At 30.7% G+C, this 14,013-nt stretch overlaps 1 protein-coding gene across 2 annotated transcripts; it reads right to left on the minus strand.

The window, feature by feature from the left end:
- Positions 1–1,322: 1,322 nt before the first annotated feature.
- On the minus strand, positions 1,323–13,846 carry LOC125057266 (lysophospholipid acyltransferase 6). 2 transcript variants are annotated; one of them, XM_047660850.1, is made up of 10 exons: positions 13,419–13,846; positions 13,048–13,187; positions 12,208–12,285; positions 11,513–11,604; positions 10,530–10,771; positions 9,043–9,175; positions 7,944–8,164; positions 6,603–6,803; positions 5,781–5,932; positions 1,323–3,830 (listed from the first exon to the last, which is right to left on the minus strand). In XM_047660850.1, exons 1-10 carry the CDS (start codon positions 13,500–13,502, stop codon positions 3,677–3,679), a joined length of 1,497 nt encoding a protein of 498 aa, XP_047516806.1. In that variant the 5' UTR covers positions 13,503–13,846; the 3' UTR covers positions 1,323–3,676. The 2 variants fall into 2 exon arrangements, with proteins under 2 accessions (XP_047516806.1, XP_047516807.1); XM_047660851.1 differs by lacking the exon at positions 13,048–13,187.
- Between the last annotated feature and the right edge of the window lie 167 nt (positions 13,847–14,013).

Here is a 14,013-nt window from a genome sequence, read left to right on the forward strand (position 1 = left end):
AAAATTACGTATAATATCAGAGTTGGTCACGCAGGGGCATCTCTAAAACACGTTATCTAAGGCTTAGCTTTTGGGGGCGACCCTGGTATTTTGGATAGCCTGCCGATTCTAAGGATTTTGGTTTAGTGTTCATAGTCTGTGATATTTATGTTTGGATTGCCGTTAATTCAAATTGTGTTATTGATTGAGGTTTGGGTGTTTCGTGAGTAAAATTATATTTTTTTAAAATATACTTTATTTAAAAAATTTAATCTTTTCATCCTAATCAAAATCATCATTCCTTCGTGTTGTTTATAAGCAGTCGTCTAAACAATGCATGCTACAGAAGAATTCCTCGATTTCGATAAATTAGAAGAAAAATTGTATGGAATATTTGAGACCAGTGTTTTGAATTATACTCAAGATATACTAAATGTGTTTGATAATCGTGGTATTTTACAAAAACCCGCATACCTTAAAAATTCCGCAAATACGTTAGAAGAAGAATTAGATATACTTCATCAGTTAAACAAGAATTTAAGAAAAGAAATCGAAGAAAATCTCGAAAAATTATCTCAAAAGCAAAATGAATACGAAGGTTTTAAACAAGGTAGAATAAATTTATATTTAGCAGCGATAAATTATACGGAAGTAACTACAAATTTAACAGTATCTCAAGTTATAAGTGTAATAAGATTAAGTTTATTTTATTTGTTAATTTATTTACAGATCATAAACTTGTAACAAATCAAATCAAGGAAACCCATGAATCCTTATTGATGGCCCGAAGGTGTTATAAAAATTTCCTTAATTTTTATTACACTATAGAATCAAGACAGACAGATCAACAAGTAATATTTATACAGTTTTTCACTCAATCTAAAAGAGATTCTGAGAAGTATTCCATAAGGCTATTACGAAATACACAAACAGGAAAATATTCATGTAAGTATTTTCTTAGTATGTATATATATATATTAAATGGAAAATGAATTTCAAATATACTTAATATCTCCCCTAATGAAAATTCTAAAAAAATTAAATGTTAATTCTATTTTAGTGCAAGAAATTAACCCAACACTGAAGAATAACAAGTATGCGGAGAGAATTTTGGAACATACAAATAATGTGCCTGGAGTTTTGGCATATATAAGACTAGGATTTGTATTCATAAAAAAACATAAAAAATAATCTGCATTATGTTCTTTAATGTAATATATATATATAATATGAAACACTACTTCTATTCTTATTGTTATGTAAACTACAATATTGTGTATTTTAACACAGATTTAAAAATCCTCTTAACTATATTTTATAAAAGGTGTAATAAAACACAAAACAATAAAATAAATATTTATTGAATACTTTAGAAATGTAACAACCATTAGTAAATACTTGCTCTTATATGTTTTTTTATAATTAATGGCGATAATCTATATAGATGTTTATGAGAAGTCCTAAACATTATAGCTACAATTGGCCCATGACTGCCTTTCAATCATAAGGTTTTTATTTATTTAATAGGTTTTATTGCTGGTTAATCAAAATAGTATGGTAACTACTATTGGAACTAATTTTCATGTATACAAGTAGACAAAACTAGTTTATATTATTTACAAGTGTAAGACAATTAATTGGCAGTATTTTACTCCAGTAATATTCATAAACTCACTGTTCTATCTAAATGTAATGCATTAAATAATTTTGACTTGTTGAGATTTTTAAAATATTGTGTTTACAGTAACACAATTAAAAAAGCTAAACTGACAATTGTGGATTTATTTCATTAGATATCAACATATTATCATCATATTCTGTAACACTTAATTCCTTTATTTTGTCACAGTACAGGATTACAAAAATTGAGAAAAATCGTATTCCTTTGTCTGCTATACCAGCGTAGTATGGTATGTGTTAGATGATAAACAACATTAAAATTATTGTAGACATAATAATTTTTGTATAATATTTTAATTAGTAATTACTAATACTGTAGTAAGTATAGTTCATGGACTTTGTAAATACTTTTTAATAAAATTATATTTATAACTTAAATAACTTATATAATAAGTGTTTGAATTATAATACTATTAAATACATACTAAAACTTCAACCAGTGTTGAAACATAAACATGTTTTTGTAAGAACTAAATTGGTAGCAACACATAATAACTATGGCAACAAACAAATATTTTTCAACAGCTTATTTAATATAAATTCAAATATTGGTCAAATTATCCATTCGGATTTATTATATACAGAGCGTAAAAACGCTGTAATCTAGGCTTCATAGACTGTTGTCGTTAATTCTAAAAAAAATAATGCTGTCAGCATTATTATACACTAAATTTACTGACACTTAAAAAATTATTTAATGCTTTCGAGTCATTTAGTCTTCTAGTCAAAATATATTGATATGTTGCATTTAAAAAACCCTAATAAATATAAAATAATTTTATAATAACCTTTTAAATAACTATATGTAAATACGGCAAAATAAGTCAATAAAAATTAAATATTATTTAAACCAGCAAAAACAATATTTTATTCCCAACATGAATAATCTCCGTAATAATTAACAGTAATCATCCAACTAACCTTGCGAAGGTTACGTTATATTAAAATAAATAAAAATAATATATCTTGTTATATATCAATACTATGATTGGAGGTAGATTTTTGTGCAATGTTAGATTATATATACTATATGCAACACGGATCTTTATAGAAAAGTAGTTATTGCATTAGTAAGACTGATAAAAAGATTATTTTTAAATCTATCTTTATGCCTAATTTTATGTAAACACCTAATTTACCAAACTTTAAAAAAAAATGAGAAAGAAACTTAAAATGAAGAACTTAAATTAAAACCAGTAGTTTCTGGAATTAGATTAACCAGAATAACAAACTTTCCAGCTATTATAAATAGTATGTGTAGTTCAGGGCAATCTGCACTGGAAAATAAACTTGATTAAAATAATGACAAATTTTGGTCCATTTCATGTCATTTTGTAAAAGCTAAAAATACAAATTAAATGTGTCTACAGAAGATCATAATGTATTACAGTGGAATATCGATAACTCGAAACCCGTTAAGTCGAAAAAAAATGCCATTTGTTTAGACTTTGTAACTCGAACAAAATGGTATTTCCATACGAAGTGAGGACAATACATATTTATACTTTTGAATTTAAAAAACGAGACTGTAAGTTGTAGTTAATAAAATATAATGACGTCTTACTTAGAATTCCCCAAAATAATAGGAATAAAATCCAAAATGAATGTTCGGGTTCGGGGCTTCTAATATATTGTTTTTGTGTCTTGTACACGTGCAATGAAATAATACATTCATAAAAATATATACTGAATTCAAATTCGACTCGAAATTCGATTCGAAGTCGAAATTTCAACAGTTCATGTTAGGTCGAAAACTCGTTAACTCGAATTTTTTCGCCGTACTTTTGACATTCGAGTTATCGTGATTCCTGTATTTTCATAAGTGTTTACAATAATTTATGGTTTACATTTCAACAACATTACTATTGACATAATATGTAAAGATTTTGTAATATTTTATATTAACTATACATAGGTATAAAAAATACAACGATTATTTTAATTATTTCCTTATCATCAGTTTAAATTTCGATTGTAACGAAATAAGTCAAGATCCGTTAACACTTAAATATTGTATTTAGGAGATTTTTAATTTTCCGTTAGCTTCACCATTGGTTTCGATACTTTTACTGTTCGACTTGCGCGGTTCCGTTTGAGAAGCGATGGCATGTCTCGATTTTGGCAACAACATAGCTCCCAGAGCTAAGAAGTGTAGCGAATAATATAGACGCCTAAAAAGAAACGAACCTTAATTATATGAAAGTTATTCAAACAAGCAATTTATCTCTCATACTAGCTGACCCGGCAAACGTTGTTTTGCCATGTAGGTATATTAAATATTTCTAGGAATATTTTTTTTAATTCAATAAAATAACTACATATCTACAATAATAAAAAATAGGGGTTGATCGTAGAGGGTAGATGAAAATTAAGGGTTATATGTATTTTTATATGCTGAATCATAAAAAATTAAAAACAAAAAAAAAATACTAAAAAATAAAAAAAAGTTTTTGGGGTGGACATCTCTTCTCACTTAGGGGTTTGAAAGATAGATAGAAGCCGATTCTCAGACTTACTGAATATGCATAAAAATTTCATAAGAATCGGTCGAGCCATTTCGGGGGAGTATGGGAACAAACACGAGAATTTTATTTATAAGATATAAAATATGTAATATACTTTGAGGAATATTAAACTTGTATAATATGTCGAGGACAATGAAGAATTTAGTGAAACGCTGAGCTCGAAGAAGCTAGATTTGAACATTTAGAAACTATAAGCCTCAAATAACTAATTAATGTTTTGTCTTTATTAATTCAATTTCTAATAACTATTGTAAAGTATTTTAAAATACTTCGAAAGAGAAATTCTTTTGTTATTCCTTATTTGAAAATGTTTATCTACCTTATGTCTATCTGTGTCGTATAGAATTAAAATCCGCCAGATCCAGAAAGGTGAATTTTACAGTATACATCTTTTTTTGCTGGTAACAGTTACATTTACGTGTTATTTTTTTAAATAAGGAGAAAAATATTACTCGACTAATTTAAATGACCTTATAATAAACAATTGAAGATTACAAAGATACTGAAATAATAACCAACTGAAAAAATTGGATTTGGCGGTTATTGATAATGACATACGGATCTGACGGATTTTGTTTCTGACAGAAATGGATGTGGCGGAGATCGATGCCAACTACGCTAGGTCATTGTCAACTTACAGGATGTTCTAAAATTACAGATTAAGAGAAAGTAAAATTACCAAAAATAATAAATCTGAACTTTAATTAATATCGCAAATATTGGATCAAACACAATTGTCACTTTCCTCAAGCGGTACAACTTCAATGTAAATTCTTCCCTATAGTAAGCTAAACTCTCAATAGTTCTCCAGTCTTCACCAAAGTGCTTCGATAACAGGTTCGAGACATCAGCAATTTTTTTTATATTAATTTTATTCACCTTTCGTCTTATTACAGGTTTCAATTCCGCGCAACTTCTTCCTTTCTTAGTCACATATTTTGGCTGAGTACATTCGCTTCTGTAGTACGGGTCCCTCAGTACACGACTCCGACTCGCACTTGGTCGATTTTTATTTATACGATTCAAACAATGATACCAGATTAACACCTCTATCACAAATCAAACACATCCTGTAACACCCTGTATAGCAAATCCTGTGGAAGTTTCACTCACCGCTTACGTCGTTTTTTCTCACTTTTCCAGTTACTTTTGTTGACCCCTCGCTTTCTTGCACATTCCAGAGGAACTGGTTCTATTTTTTTTTTAGTAAATCGAACATTGTTTTGATGAAAATTCACGATAAAGCCGACACGAAATCACGAACAAAAGCATGAGCGGCCATTACTATTTTTAGTAACGCCATGACGCTTTTCTGTCAAAATGCTTTTCTCTGATTGGTTGAGGTGGATCTAGCGGCTTTTGATGCTGTCTTGTCAAGGATCTGGCGTGTTTTGAAATGAAACGCAAGAAAAGTACGTGAATTAACTAGGATGTAACTGGGTTTGAAAGATTATATATATTATTGGACCATAGAGCTCAAGATACTGAATCTATAGACTACAAAAGCTTCTTTTTTCCCAAAACTGGATCTGGCGGAGTTTGTTTCTATACGCCACATCTATGCGAGTACATTTCATAAAGAAATTCAAACTTTACCCATAGAATGCGAGACTCGGTGACAGATGCAACAGTACAAATGGAACAGTGGCATATGTCATCGCTACACGTGTCGTGAGAAACGTCAGCGAGTCATAGAATAACTTGCTAATAGCGCTGTTTAGGAACAACGGTCTGGCAACAACTCGGACCTAGAAAATAAAACATTTCTACAATATCGACATTTAGTAGAAATAATAACATACATACTAAATCATTAGTTTTAAAAGCTTTATCTTATCATCTTTAACTTCTTTCAGTCGTCAAAAGAATGTAATAAAGTAACGATTTTTAACAATAACATAACTTTGATAGAACGAGCCAAGGGTGTACATTTTGTTTTGGGCGTGTCGATTACTACCCAAAATGAGGAGGGGAGTTGCACCCCAAGAGTATAGACGCCGGCACTCTTCAGCATTTTATAACCCATTTCAGAATTTATTAGTGAAAATAATATCCTCTTTTATTTAAAGCATGCCTTTGAGCTAGAAACCGTACATAGATATTTTAAACAAGCACGTTCTTTTCCATTCAATTTTTATTATTTTTATGCATATAGTACGACGAAATTCTTATGTTGATACAAAACGAAACTTTGTTACATCTTTCAATGAATCTTGACCATTGACGGAAATCCAGCTAATATTTTTTTTATTTTTTTTATTTCATTATCGTGAGTCGTGACTCACGGTCCGTAGTAATTTTATGTAATTTTAATGTATAATACACATCAATAAAATCCTAAGTTATATCATATGACTGATTAAGCTGAATTATTTATTTAATAACAATAATAAGGCATCTACTTCAATGAATGATTACCTTTTTAGCAGCTTCAGTAAAGAGTCCCCCTGCGAAAAATGTCATATAATAACCCGGATGAAAGCCGTGCCATACCGCGGACAGCGAGTATACACGGGCCGTTCGCCAGGCGGCGCCGCCCCTTTCGTACGCGACTGTACGTAACCACGCGTTCGTATTTTTGTTCCAACTGGCTATTGCCACGCGCATGTTTTGTGCAAACTGAAAAAAAGTACACGGTAATTTTTTTGTGTTTTATAAATTTATTGTAGGAAATGTACTTTCCACGCCAACGTAGTCATACCATCAGATACGTTATGCAATATAGTGAGTAATTGAACTAGTAAAAAAAGTAGGCTATCACGCTCTATCAAGCAATAAATGATACGTGATATTAACTATATTTTATACAGTATTTGTTGTCATTCCTTCGTTAGCCGATTTTTGTTTTACGTCATAAAAAGTCCATTAACATGCGGGATTACTTTTATAATAATTGTGTAATGTAATTCGTTATGGTAAGTATTTATGAGATGGGATGATCTCAACAATGTGAAAAGATTTCAGACATTTGCCTCCTATGAAGTTCGTTGTGCGCTATCATATTCGTCCGCTAAGCAGCTTAAATTAAGTATGTTTTTGACATTCGAGAGTCATACTAAGTAAGTCTCTTGTAACCTTACGTCATACTAAGGGTCTGTTTCACAATGTACGGATAAGTTCTACATAAGTTCCAAATTAGCTATTTATTACTTATTGGTAGGATAAACACTATTGTTGCGTTTCACGACTGTCAGATAGCGCTATTCGTCACATAAAGTCCATCATAAGTTATGAGTCGGATGAATGTCAAATAGCACAATTTATCTTCCAAATAATTTATGTGTTGCATAGCTATTTGGTACTTTATCCATACATTGTGAAACAGACCCTTATAGTCACTGAGTCGAAGAAACACGTAAGTTGAACTGGTTTACAAAGCCAACATTATTATTCACGAACATAGAAAAACTATTATACTCTATATAAATAGCTTTGATAACAATGCTAATGAAAAAACCACTAGAAATTAGAACAATCAATAATAATTGTATTGAATCATTGCTGTTTTATGATTTGTTTTATATAACAGGGGGGCAAGTGGAGGCTCGCCCTATATTAAGTGATACCACCGCCCATAGACACTCATATTGCGAGAAGGCTCGCAATTGCGTTGCCGGTCTTTTAGGATTTACACTATTTTATTAAAGTCAAGTCGACTTGGTTCGGTATTGCTATTTCGATATAGTGTTATCAATAGCCGTAACGCGGTACAAAACCTATCATTCAAAAATATTTTATTTATAACAATATAAACCTTACCTCAAATCCAAAAACATCAATATTAGACATTTTATCCCACTTCGGCGTTCCATCATTGTCATATCCGTTGAAACCCATGCCAGAGTTATTACAAATTGCCTCAGAGAGCAGCCAAGCGTGGTAATACTTGCATCTTACGACTAAAGTTGATAGGTACGCATACCAGAGTAGGTATACGGCTGACCAAGAACGAGAAACTTCTGATGTTGGGTCTACTAGACCTGGAATAGAATTTCAAGTCAAATCTGGACACAAAGATTTTTTATACTATAAGACAGTTCTCTCTAGATTTTTATTATTATCTCTAGAGTGTGTGTAAGCTGTAGATAACAAAAATTATAATTTTTTTTTAAATTAAAACGTATACAGGCTAAATTTATGTGTGTGTAACTGAATCGTGTGTGTCTGATATACTCTATCAGACACACACGATTCTTATGATATTATAACGTTGCGTATGATTTTAATTGTACAAAAGGAATGAAGTACTATGCGCATGTTGAGCAAAAGACGTTATTGCCCAAACCCAATCAAACAGAACACGTCTTTGTTTCGTCTTTCATTCTCACCCACTCAGTTATGCGCAATTCCTTAATCTCTTGAAGAAGATAAATCAAAATACTGATTTTCCGTTGGATTTAAATAATCCTTAATAAATTCAAAAGTTCGTATTTAAAACATCGTTCGACATTGTTTACAAATAAGTCGAACAGGTAGAACTAGTTATTATTTATAAATAGACCGCTTACGATCTGGGTTAATAGTTACATGCTTCATAAAAGGAACTCATTATATATTTAATTTATAAAACAATCAAAAATTTTGATAGTTTAATTAGCTTACTTAATTGCTAAGTCAGTATTAATTTCCTTATTATTTTAGTGTTTTTGACGTTAAAATTATACATTAATTTAAATTATCTAAAAATATAATCATAATTATTATTATTAATTTGGCATGGTTACAAACTGTCTAAATAAATGCCATCTACCTTATTAAAGAAAAATATTCAAATTGTGTTTACGCTGTGATGGAGAGAGAGACCTTTTGAGAGATAGACCTAACTATTAAGAGTCATGGTATATTTCTTGAAGTTTACCTTCTAAAGCTTTTATTGGGTACTTCTTTGCCAGAGACAAGTAGAGCAGAGCAGCGGCCACAGATCCAGCTACTTTGTATATCACTGCGCGTCTTGGCGAAGGCTCGCTCTCTCCCACTTTATCCTTTGCCATCTTAAAAAAAATGTGATTCTTATATTTCCTCATTCATTATATAACAATTTTTAAGGCGAAATATTTTTATCATCACGCCTTTTGCTCTATATAAATATAAAAAAAACCTTTGCATACATCGCGTCGTATAGATTATAAACACTACGTACAAGACTTAGTAGTCCTATAGAGAAATTAGTATTTATTTTTTTAAATAGTCATTTAATAAGTAAATTTTATTACCTATTTGTAGATACCGAATGAGTTGTCTATTAATTATTTAAAAGTACACATTAAACGTAACCAATATGAGACCTATCTTTAAGCAAAATGTATTCTGAAATACAGATACATATCTTCTTTTTCTTTCAAATGTTATATAATAAATAGATCTTCAAACGCTTTAAGGCCAATATCTAAACGCTAAGAGATATTAAACGACCCGACGACGACGATTTTTTACGTAATTTGTTTTTATGCTTTTTTTGGGAAAATTTCTGACTGAATTCGTATGTATTGCAAGTATACAGTATCCCTTTATATTCCCCGTATTTGCTGAACATAACTCACGCGGCTCACGTGTCATAAGCGCTACGTGACTCAATATAAATTTTATAGGTATTATAAAACCCTATAGTCGACGAACCATAATTACAACGCAATAACGACAATGCAACCGGTATACACTCTATATAGTATAACAACGCCGGGTTCTTAATTCCATTCATTATTCCTACGAGACGTAATTTTGATAATTAAATAATAATAAACATTGACAAAATTTATTCTTTAAAAGAAAAACGTTATAATATTCATGTCGGATCTTTATATTCCATTAACCGATTGTTTCGACAGAAATCAGACCCAAGAAGCTAAACTGAAAAAAAAGAGATACAGTACAATCTCACTAATCCGGCACTTCGATAGATCGGCACGTCCAATAATCCGGCACCCTCCGCCCACGCCTCCCTCACCCCTCTATACCTGTGCGCTTGGTCGCTGCGTCGTCGACTAGCAGTCTAACCTCAAAACTTATCACGTGCACGTGCTCACGTATTTGTTTTTTCAAGTGAGAATAGTTTATAGTTAAAAATGACAAATAAACGCAAACACAAGACACTAGATTTGAATAATAAAATGGAGATTTTAAGAAAGTTAGATACTGGACAAAACATGTGCAAATTGGCAAAATTAATACATTATATACATTTATTCTCTCTATGAAATGCTTTATTTTATTTATTACCTATGATTTTTTTCAGTATAATCCAGTAATCCGAACATTCCAATAATCCGGCACCCTCCGGTTTTTAATAGTGCCGGATTAGTGAGATTGTACTGTATATATTAAAGACTATAAAACAATAAAACTTACCCCATCATCTCGAACACACTCAATAAAGCTGATATAATCGGGATAAAACACAACAGGTCCACACATAAGTGTCTGAAACGCCAATGTATACGCAAAGTATTCCAACGGCGACGGTACCTTGTCAATTCTATTCTTATCATTCAGATTTCCTGTAGAGTTCGCATTAATTTCTTTCCTTATTAAATTATCTTGCAGTGAATACGCCAGTGACGTCACCCTTTGAGTTATAACCATCAAGGGTCCTAAAGGAAACATAGATTTAGATTCGATTTGGGCCGAAGATGTAAGTAATTTGTTATAAATATTCTTTAAGAAACAATAATATGGAAAAGTAATTATGAATAACCAATGGATGCACTTTTTTTATTATTCGCTATTAAAAAGCGGCCCTACAACCGTTCGTATTCACATTGTTTCTTGATATTTTTTTATATTAGCGGGCAAGTAGGTAGTAGTCATAGTAATCAATTTAAAATACATATGATATATGTATAGATAGAAGATAGATTTCTAAATGTATCACTACAGTACGTCAAAAAGCTATTGGATTTTGACATATTACGAGTCATCATAGTTCGATCACAGCCGATTTCCTTACAATGTTTCCTTGACCGATAGAAAAATGAATTAGTAAAAAAAATACTCAGCCGAGGTTCGAACGTACGATCCCAGGGTCGGTGTAGTTTGGTCGTTCGCTCATTGCTATTATTATTTAAACCTAAGTTAATAATGTGAAAATATATAATTACACCTATATAGTGGTATTTTAATGTGCTACTCTAAAAGCACAAACTTATTAATTCCTTGCGATACTTAAGATGGGCCCTTCTAGACAGAAACATATTTTTAATATAAGAATTTAAAAAACAATTTAGTGGCGAATTACAATCAAACGAATCTCGGAGACGGGTACAAGTAACCTATATAGAATTTATTATTTAACTAATAAAATGTTAACATTTAGTAATATAATCAAGACATACCTGTTATATCAAGAGTGTAATCCGCAGTATGATAAATTTGTCGATGTAAATGTATGCATGAAAGATAAACTATAGACATAGCTAAAACAATACTGAAAAAAATTTACATTATTAATCACATGTGAATTCTATGAATAGAATCATTTTTCATCATGTCAGAATTAATGATGCATAGAGACTATGTTTAATCATCAACATGAGCATAAATACTGAGTAATAAGTCATAGCTTGATTAGTACTATGTTATCTACATATAATTGACGGCTCATTGGTCTAGTGGTTAGTACCGCTGACTGCGAATCCATGGGTCCCGGGTTCGATCCCCGGCTGAGACAAACATCGATGTGATGAGTATTTGGTGTTGTGCTTAGGTCATGGGTGTTTAAATATGTATTTATATGTCTATCTATCTATAATATGTATGTATATCCGTTGCCTAGTACCCATAACACAAGCTTCACAAGCTTAGCATGGGACTAGGTCAATTGGTGTAAATTGTCCAATCATATTATTATTATTATTATCTACGAAGATTTAAATTTCTTTCTTCCTTCACAAAAGGCTGCTTACTAAAAAATATCAATGAAACAAGTAATATACCTGCCTGATATGTTTTAGTGCTTTGGTTCCCAGTGAGAACTTGTATATGCATTACGGGTATATAGTACATAATATATTAATAATAATATACATACTTTCCTATTATATGTTGTGGAAATATTTTCAGAAGAACATATGTTATCATTGGAAGCACTGATAAGTGAATTGCTTGTCTGTAATAAAAAAAACATGTTATCACCAATACCACTTTCAGGCGAATTAATTCAAGGATGTACCAGGTCACCGGTGTCAAGATACATTAGTTTTATTGGCAGCAAAGAACCTATTGTAATGTTATTTTATAATGCTGCCATTCTCATACTCAACAATAAATTAAAGGTTGACAAACTAAACGGGTCTACCAAGCATTGTTTTTCCATACTACACATTTGAATAAAACAATTTTAACAGACATACACCAAAATCTAACAGAACATGATTATTGCAAAGCACTTGAAACAATGAGGTATGTTAATACAAAACTTAATACACAGACAAAAAATAAATCTATTAAACAATCCTGTTTCATATTTTAAATAGTTATCAAAAAAAATTTAATTTTTTCCAGTTATCTGTTTATAAGGTTCACCCACCATCAGGTTTTTGTATATACAAAAACATCCAAAGGTTTCAAATTTGATTAAAATTTACCAGATGGATGTGATTAAAACATATAGATTGTAAAGTGACAGGTTTTTTCCTGAGATATATTAATTATACAAATATCGGATTTTCATTTTCATTGAAAGACTAAGCATGTTATTCATGTTACAAAAGAAACTTTAAAAGTAAAAATCATACAATTTTAAAAGAATTTTTTTTAAATAGCACAGTCACATAGAATTACTAAATTGTATATATATCTTCTATTGAATAAGCAAGCAATTAATGCATTCAAAGCAAAATCAAAGTATTTCTGTATTATGCAAACTTACTTTCCAAAGCAGAAATATCCCATAAGCAAACCTATAACAAGGCATACCATATGACGAAATTCTGGAGAAGCAACTCTTAATGGTTTCCGAAAAAGTCTGGCCAGGCAAAGTGCAGCTATTTGTGCGATCAAAAAATTAACCTAATGAAAAAAATTAAATGAACTTCTAAATAGTGCTGAAGTGGCTTTTACATAATATTATAAAAAAATAGCTTTAATTTCTATTTCATACAAAAATATTAGCGTCTATTTAATTAACTAAATAATAAAATAAAAACCTACTTAACTAAAAACTTTAATAAAATTAAGTACTAAAATTTTGCTATGACTTCAATTTATATCACTATTGTATATGAATTAACTGGTACTTACTAGGTCAATTGGAAGACCAATCCTATTGGAGAGAAATGAGAATATTTTGCTACCATCGTAGCAATCGGTGAACGAAGAAGACATCGTGACAAATCTCAATAAGGCATACGTTAGCACTTTAAGACACACTTGTTTCAAGTAATGTATCACACCTTCGGCATCCAATTTAAAACTTTACACAGAAAAAAAGAAATGCTTTCATAAAACTAAATTCTTTTAAACGTTCATCAATTATTCCGTTTAAGTAGAATTTGTGGCGATAAGTAACTAGATGACAATCGCCAGAAAAATAGAGGATCTAAATTTGAGCAATATTGTATTCATACAGAATAAATCTAAAACAAAATTAGGGCAACCAGCACATAAGACAACACATAGCAAAAGCAAGACCAGAAATCAAAATATTTTTATGATTTGACTTTGTTAGACATGGGGACGTAGACAAGATGCCTTACAGTAGTGTATGTAGAAATTCGAAAACTAAATTTGTATGAAAGTGACAGCTCGTGTCGGCAGTCGGTATACTAGGACCAAAAGGCATGAGTAATATGTGAATGCATAACCTAACCTATTTAAGTAAGGAATTAATAAAAAA

This window comes from Pieris napi, chromosome 16, assembly GCF_905475465.1.
Source record: "Pieris napi chromosome 16, ilPieNapi1.2, whole genome shotgun sequence".
Lineage (NCBI taxonomy): Eukaryota > Metazoa > Arthropoda > Insecta > Lepidoptera > Pieridae > Pieris > Pieris napi.

Bases quoted from the DNA above. Each gene is read 5' to 3' on its own strand.
- LOC125057266 (XM_047660850.1), bottom strand. From the start codon at position 13,502: ATGTCTTCTTCGTTCACCGATTGCTACGATGGTAGCAAAATATTCTCA. The intron at 8,165-9,042 runs GTAAACTTCAAG...ATTCTATTCCAG, and splicing joins CCCAATAAAAGCTTTAGAAG to GTCTAGTAGACCCAACATCA. The intron at 5,933-6,602 runs GTAATCATTCAT...TTTATTTTCTAG, and splicing joins TTACTGAAGCTGCTAAAAAG to GTCCGAGTTGTTGCCAGACC.